Source organism: Monopterus albus, unplaced genomic scaffold (genome assembly GCF_001952655.1).
Source record: "Monopterus albus unplaced genomic scaffold, M_albus_1.0 scaffold84.1, whole genome shotgun sequence".
Classification (NCBI taxonomy): Eukaryota; Metazoa; Chordata; class Actinopteri; order Synbranchiformes; family Synbranchidae; genus Monopterus; species Monopterus albus.
In genome coordinates this window covers 1,393,951-1,402,664 of record NW_018127964.1, presented here as the reverse complement: position 1 = coordinate 1,402,664, position 8,714 = coordinate 1,393,951, and the positions used below count along the sequence as shown (strand labels likewise).

Below are 8,714 nucleotides of genomic sequence, written 5' to 3'. Positions count from 1 at the left end.
ATCATAGCTGAGCTGGAGAAGTCTCTTAACTGAAAGTGCTCCTGTGTTTGACCAGTGGCCACAACAGACTTGCAACATCTTGCTGCACAAGAACCTGAACTTCTTCAGAAAGTAGAGTCTGCTCTGTCCCTCCCTGTACACAGTCTCTCTGTGTTGCATTTCCAGTCTTTTGAGGAGATGATAAAATTTAGATTTTGGGTTTGATTTTTGGCCTGCGGGAATCTGATCCCATTCAGCCACAAGAGCATCAGTGAAGTCGGCCACTGATATTGGGCAGTACAACCTGGACTGCAGTCAGCAGATTGGATGGGATTGCAGTCAGGGCTCTGGACAGGCTGGTGAAGTTATTTCAACCAAACAAAGAGCCTTCCCCAATCTGTAGCATTAAGATTTTCCTCAGTTGATAGTGGGTCAAGCTGAAATCTTGAAAACAGACACAAAGAAACTCCTGTCCAGATACTTTTGGCCATATATTTTATATTATACTGTACATACATTCTCATACAAGTTTCCATCTCTCTTTCAGAAACTCGAAGTTGTGCTTGCTCACTGAGCACAGCTTCACCCCCAGCCCTCTTCATCCTCATCCTCCTCCTGTTCACTACCTGACTTCCTCGTCCATCCTCGCCAATGACCCCATTTCTCCGTGGAATCGGGAGTTATTACTCAGACATTCACGTACACAGTGTGATCTACACTCGAGACAGTGAATGACACAATGCAATCTATGCTAAGCTATTGCTGATGACAACACATTACCTTGTGGCTGTTTTACCAGTGAAATTCCAGAAAGAATCATAGTGTCTTCTCCAAAATGGGGCCACAGTGACTCAGGGATTAACATGCTGAATCACAGTGATTCATTTCTGGTTATTTTCTTCTCCCACCTGTTGTGTAAGTGGGAATGCAGAATATTACAGCTCTGGGCTTAGTCATAAGACTTGTACCCTACTCTTCTTCTGGCACAAGAACAATGAGTCTGAGTGGACTTGTTCCAGCAAAATTCTCTCACTTTTTCACCTCAGTTTATCATCCCGTTTCTTGTTTTCTACTTACTGTGTTGCATTTACTTCTTTTTCAGAGCCTGCCTCCAGTTGAAAAGTGGCCAAATAAATATACTACTGCAATGAGTGACTCAGGTTGGAGGTCAATCAGTTAGCTGTTTTCTTTCTGTCTGATATGCTGTGTATGGGCTGTCAGCCGCCTCATTTGCATCAGAGTATGAAATGTGTTAAACTTTTATAACTAATTAGATTTAAAGGCATTTTAGGAGAATATGAAGAATATACTGGGATATTCAGGCAGGGCTGCTGCGCCCCCTACTGGGATTAAACTGGTTTAACTGGAATCAGACTGGTTTGGCCATAAACCCAGAAACTGGACACTAGATTCCGGTGGTGCATGGTCATAATGGGAACTAGGACAGTTTGTCTTCTCTGGCTGTACCCCATGCTGTTCTGATCCACCATCCCTCGCTTTGCTTCAAAATAAAACCCAAAACAGAGGGGTTTATGGGTAAACGGAGAGCATCATCTCATCTTTCTTCACTGAACACACTGTGGACAAGTGCATAGAATTATTAACTGGTGGTCCTGTTCACCTACCACGTGTGCTGATGTGCACACAAGTTGTTTTTTTTTTAATGCTTTTTTATTTTTATTTTTTTTACACAGGATCCTTGATTTTAGGTCTTACTGTATAGTTAATATATTCTGCACAGTGAGATATATTAACTATATAATCAATGTCTTGGTAAGAATATTGCTATTCTTAATATTTAAGTGCAAAGTCTGACAAAAATTAATTTTTTGATTAACAATGATTTGCTGGGTACATAGGGATTTTCTGGTTTATTTTTAATAATCTCTGCTACAGTATAGTTTCTCAAGTTAAAGTATTTGAATGTGGAAATTATTTCACTTTTTGTGCCAAATTATTTTTAAAGAAATAACTTAAGAAAAATCACATTGAATTTAACATTTTCATGATTTTTTTTTATATTGAAATTGGAGATAATATAGGTGTGTATTTTTCATTGAAATTAAAATTTATATATTTATAAAGTTACATTATTATTTCCCTAGAATATCTGAGTGACTTAAGTTCACAATATCAATAGATTAATTGTACTGTTTATTCTTAAAGAAATAAAAACTGCATTGTTGGCACTTAATATATTTTTGTCATTATGCTTGGGTATCAGAATGCTATAAATCACACCAGTTATGCTATTGTTTTTTTTTTAATGATAATTTCCTTTATTGTTTGATTTGTGTAGTCATTTCAGTGATATAGAATTCTGCATTCTTGTACTTTGTTTTTGATTTCACTGTGTGTACCGAGTTCTGCTTTCACATTTTAGTGAAGAATGTAGCTTCTTCTGTGAAGAGCCAACTGCAATCTGAGCCTTTTTTTTTAACGTGGCATGACAACAAAATAAATATGATTGCATTAAATTGTTTCCATTGACATTTTATGTAACCGCAGGTCTCAGTTACAACACACCCACATACATACATAACTTTATTTGTGGAACGCTCGCATCAGGTGTAATACACAGGAGTATGGTGATAGGGAGACTTTGGGGACTTGAAATGACCTTGTGGTGTAAGAGGCCATTGTAATGTGAGTAAACTAGTGGAATATTGAGCTGAGTTTTTATCTATGGGCAGTCAAAGCCTGATAAGACTCGTATACCCAATAGAGTCCTGGTATTAATAGCCCCTTAAGCATCATTGCCAATACATCGACCTTAAAGAAGTCACTTTATTTTCACTAAACGCAGGACTGAGGTTGAATACAGAGCAAGAGAAGATGTTTTGGTTTTGTGTCTTAAATATAGATTTGTACATCCAAATAAGCTGTTAATGCATTTCCATTTATATAGGCTGTAATGTAGAGCATCTAGTGAAGCCAGAAAGGCAATTTCCTGGATAACAGAACTAATGCTGCTATTTCATGGTTTATGATCTCTTCTGATGGCGTTTGTCACTGTTGAGGCATGTTGTTATGAACCGGCTTTGATGTTGACCTTGACTTACAAATTTTCAAAGCCCATGTTTTCATTCTTCTTCCATTGTGAATGACGAAGTAAGCGCACTGAAATCAGCAGAAAGAGAGGGACACTTTAATGGTTTAAAAGGAAAAAGGACTAAAGCAGTAGCAGTCCATATCTTGAGTGTGTTTTTAAAAACTGTATGGCTGTGTGTTTTATGTAGATTAAAGCCTTTATGTAACGTTGCAATCATTTATTTTTACCTTTGATTTATTACAGAAAATGCTTGAACAGTTATAGCAATTTTTAAAACTATTTCTTTGTAGTCAACAGTGTTGATGTCTGTTGCTGAAATGAGGCTGGAACTGAACTCACCCTCCAAAATAAACATAATTATGAACAGATGTTGCCAGATTGTATAAATGTAGAAAATCGTGAAATTCCCACGCCAGAGATTCTTCAGAGGATTTCTGGGGCGACTGTGATAATAAACTATTTCTGGCATGACAAATTTAGTTTTTAACTATCTGTCTGACAAAAATATGCCATATTGCATAGCCAAGCTGTAGCTCTCTTCTCCACAAATGACACTGAATCAGATTTCAACATAGCAAGGTCCTTTGTCACAAGTTGGTCTTATGTTTAATTGCACCTCGGCTGAATATTTAAGGCTCGGATTGCCGGTGTCGATTACATCTTCAGAAATATAAAACACTGGCTATTAAAAGAAACCATGTTTATTTCCTTGTGGAATTTCCATCCTCTGGATAACAATTCCCATTCTTTTTAAATGTATTCTGCAACTTTATGGTTTCATTTTATTTAAGGACAATTTTAAATGGCACATTTATAATCAGCATAGTCACCCTAAGATTTGTAGTTTAAAAAAAAATGTAATGATGCATTTTATTTGTCAAGAGCAAACAAATTTTGATGTAGTGTCAAGTCACTGTGGGTAACATGTTTCTCTTTTCTTTGTAGTGTTCGGCAGAGAGTAGACATCATGGACACGTGCCTCATAAACCTTTCCTTAGATTTTGGGAGGATGTTTTGTCGCTCAGTGTGCAATCAACACCTTCATCAGCGGTGACATCCTTGTCGTGAAATCAATAATATGCACTTCATCTTTCCCAGGCAGTGAAGTGATACGAAGCCAAGCTGGCTATCTTTGGGCATCCTGTCCTTAGACACCTTCATTTTAACAAAAGGTAGGTTGGGTTTTGAAGAATACAATGCAGTCAGTACTAAAACTGTACTGTAAATCTTTTATTTTAGATCAGCTTGTTCTGGCTAAGATGCTGTATTTGAAAGTACTGACAGGAACTAGCCAGAGAGATCATATCTCTCCCATTGGCTCCCTGTAAAATCCAGAATAGAATTTAAAATCCTCGTAACATACAAAGCCCTTAATGACAAGGCTCCATCGTATCTTAAAGGCCTCGTACAGCCTTATCATCCCAACAGAAGACTTTGCTATCAGAGTGCAGGTTTACTTGTGGTTCCTAGATGTAGAATGGGAGGCAGAGTCTTGAGCTATCAAGCTCCTCTCCTATGAAACCAACTCCCAGTCTCAGTTCAAGTAGCAGACACCTTCTCTACCTTTAGTATTAGACTTAAAACCTCCTTTTTGACAAACCTTGGGCTGGCTCAGGTGACCCTGAGCCTTCCCTTAGTCATGCTGCTATAGGCCATAATTTAATGTAATTCTGACAGTGAAATCAAAGTACTATTTTAAAGGTTTTTGCTGAGATCTAGAAATGTAATTGAAAGTCACCAAAACTTAGGTTCCACTGATCTTTTCAGCTCATTAATCTAATTTATAGTTGTCAATTCTGCCTAAAACTGTCTACTTCCCAAAACCTCTTTGCATCCAGCAATGGGACCAAATCACAGTTTGAAATCCTCTGTCCTCTCAATTTGAGACCTGGATGTAAAACATTACATCTTCTGGCATCGAGAAGCAGAAGCTTTGTGAACAGGAAAAGTGGTTTGCTGTTGGATGCACACATCTGTAAACAACACTGAGTGTTATGTACTCCTCAAGGTAACAACTCAGTTGTGTGTGTGGTATTATATAGTCCTGCAAATGAGCTCTTAACAAGATCGGGATCAAGGACTAAAGTCTCCACTGACCCAAATGTTGGTTGACATCTCTTGCACATTTTGCATTCACTTTTTCAGTGCTTTATAATGAGTGCCACTTTCGGCTGTTCCTGTTAGGGGTCACCACATTTGACACACAGTTGACATTTGGCACGTGTTTTACACCAGATGCCCTTGCTGATGCAACCCTGACTCGAACCCGGGCCGCAGTGGCAAGAGCACTGAATCCTAGCCACTAGTCTATCAGGGACCAACTTTTTCAATGCTTTATAATCAAATATATTTCAAAGGGTGATTAACTGACCCATTATGCAGTGGAGAGTAAAAAATGAACATGCTAAATCTGGGATATGCCCTATACATGTCTTTTGTATTTTGACAGGTTTCATGTCACTTGTGTTCACAGTGACAAAAATAGAAGCATTTTCAAAGGCCCTTGGAGCCAGAAAGTAGCTATAGCACACTTTGTCTGACATACTGTATATTCAGAACTAAACCAAAATTATAGAAAATATTGCCTTGTATAATGGAGAGGTTAATTTTGTCTATAGTAACATAACTGAGGTTTGCACAGTCAGTGCACAGGTGCACTAATCCTAATGCTTTAAAGCTGAATTAGTGTAATTATTGAATAATTGAGTATTTCAGGATTGCTATGAGATTTAACAAGGTAGCCTAAAACTTCCCAAAATTACAGATTCACTGTACTGTATAAGTGTGATGATTTACTACATCATTTCTAATAAGACTTTTGTAAAACACATGGCTCCTAACCAGGTTTCACGTGTTGCGCAGTGGGTTTTTTTGTGTGTTAGACTTGGGGCTGTGAAAGTCTCTGAGGATTATCATTGAATAATTTTGTAGCCTTGATGAATTGGTGTGCTATTTAATGTTCAGGATCTGAATAATAGTCATGGATCTTTGGGTGTAAGCAGAGTTTGTTTGTTCTAAATAAAGTCTAAACTAACCGGGTCTGCTGATATTGTACACTTTTTCACATCCTTAACACACGTCAGGTAGCCAATAACAGTGTAATTATTTCTGCTGTAGGTTCACAAAGCAAGCGCTTCCAGTGTGTCATGCAAATAGTGATAAATGTGGATGGACCAGATTATGACAAAGAAGGAAAATAAATCACAAATTAGCAGCTTAGCTCAAAGAAGAACACTTGTCGACAGCTAAATCAGCTAACATGCCAACCTCTTGAAAGAGTAGGATATTAATACACGTATCATTCGTACAGTACATGAGAGCAACCCTTGGGGAAGAAATTGCAAATACTAACTTTTGATACTGAAAAGATTAACAAGATGAATAAACATAAACAACTATTATTTTCCTGCTTAATTCTTATATTTTACCTGGATTTGTACACCACATTGGTCTCAGAAAAGTCATGGAAAAGCTTTCTCTATGTATAAAATTCAGTCCTAATTTATAAAAATAGTTTTAACCATCCTTCAGCTTTTTAACACCATGTTTATGTTATGACTGTAGGATGCAAATGAGTTCTAGTCAAGTTGAATTGAGCTCAGTTTTTCTGCACACATGCTGGTAAAAGCTTCATAGGCCGTGACCCCTTACATTAAAGTGAGCCTGCTGTGTGAAAGGCATTTCTGAATGCATCCCGTGTGTACAGCTCCAAGCGGGGGGTCTTGGTTCTGCATACTGGACTGTGAGCTGTGACAAACTTAGGATTACGAGACTGGCTTTTATTTGAACACACTCAAACCATACACATACAAGTAAAGTCAGTCACCCTTTGCGTGGCAGCAGGCAAAGCAGCATCCTTCCTCAGTCTCCCTCCCTCTTCCTCCTTTTGCTTTCGTTCTCTATTACTTCTGTCCACTTTTAATGTGTGACACTTTGATACTGAACATCCTATTTCCCGTGTTCTGGTTGGTTGGCTCTACATGCAGATGGGTTGGTAATTTGCATAGACTCAAAGGTCTTCCTTTTCTCCTGATGCTTTCTGACAAAGGAGTGTCTATTCATCCTCTGTGGTAACCATCCCTCCTAGAACATCGCCTGAATTGCAAGTCTCAAGTCTCGTTTTACACTGCAGGAACTATTGACAAATTGGATTAGCAAATTATTCCTTTAGAGAAAAGCATCACAGTCACCAAGGCAGGCTCACATCTGTGCAACTGAAATAGATAGCTCACTCCTATATCACATGTTTTTGTACAAAGTCATGTCAAGTGTGATCTTAAGTCATGCTGAGTTCATATCACACACACCATTAGCTCAGTAGATTCTGTTATAACCAAGAGTACCAACTGCGAGAGTTGGAGAGAAATGCTGGAGTGTACTAAAAGAACAGCAAGGAATTATGGGCCTAATACACAGGAGGTAACTCTGATCACCCCATACCTTCTTATCCTCACATCACCTTAAGTGACTGCTCTGATCATACTTCCATTATATGACCCAAAATCTGTCTTTAGAGAAACAATTATGTCTTAATATGCACAGGAAAAAAATCACCACTTTTTATTCCTGCTTGTTCCACTTTGTCTCACATGACACAAAAGTTGCTGTATCAGATTTGGGTGAATGTTTTGCTGGACGTTTTGTAGATTTCAAACAAACCCAGTTTCAAAAGTAAAAAGTGTGAAATGAAAAAAAAAAAGATATTCGTAAATATGGAGTTGACAAACAAAAGTATTTTAGTCCACACTATCCTCCCCAAAACTTAAACCTGCAGGTCAAAATCAAAACATCAATTTAAGATTCATAAGAAGAACTGAACAAAATGGGAAATACAGTGACAGAAGTTCTGTGGTGAGTAAATGAAGCCAAAACAGACATGAAAGATGAAACAGGCTGATGAGAATGATGGCGTGACCACGCATGAAGATGAAACTGTCTAATACAGAACGAAAAGGACTTATGTTTGAACCTTAGAGAGGGTTCAAACGAATGTCAAAATTATTTAGTGTCCCTGACAGCAAATGCAGTGGTGGAGGAAGTAATCAGAGTGTTTGTTTAAATAAAATATCAGTACAACTCTAAAAATACTTCACTACAAGTATTCAAAACCTTAAGGTCAAGAATAAAAAAGTAAAAGTGCTTGTTAGGCATAAAAATGGTCCTTGTGACTGGTATATTACTATAAAACCACAATATTAGATTGGTAATACTCGTGCATCAAAGAATAAGCAGCATTTTATTATAGCTTGTCAAGTTGGAGCTACTTATTACTACTCTATATATAGGTCTGGTGGTTCTCAATAGGGGCCAAGCACCCTCCAAATGTCACAAGATAAATCTGGGCAGTCCTGAGATGATTAATAAGGTAGGGCAGAACAAAAGTTCTGCTACCCAAATCTGTTTTCTTTCTTTTTTTAAACTTTATTACTGAAAAATGTTGTATGGTTTTCTCTCTTTGGGGCTCAATTATTTAAATGAAACCGTTTGAGAAGTTTGGGGAAACTGCTAACAACTCATTTAAAACATGACAAGCCACCCCACTGCTTTTTGTTAGTCTCAAGCCAAAAAAGGTTCAGAAACACTGGTTTAATCTTTAACAGTGTATTTCAAATGTGCTTATGAGTTTATTGTATTTATTTAATTGAAATGTAACAATTGTCATAAAGGGCTATCCCTCTGAAAA

At 37.6% G+C, this 8,714-nt stretch overlaps 1 protein-coding gene across 1 annotated transcript in view; it reads left to right on the top strand.

Annotated features, from left to right (window-relative positions):
- Positions 1 to 1,849, top strand: part of efna4 (ephrin A4) — a 35,499-nt gene extending 33,650 nt beyond the window's left edge. The window contains exon 5 of the mRNA XM_020607283.1: positions 527 to 1,849. Coding sequence (XP_020462939.1) covers positions 527 to 609 — 83 coding nt within the window. The 3' untranslated portion in view covers positions 610 to 1,849. The remainder of the gene's footprint in view (positions 1 to 526) is intronic.
- Positions 1,850 to 8,714: the final 6,865 nt, after the last annotated feature.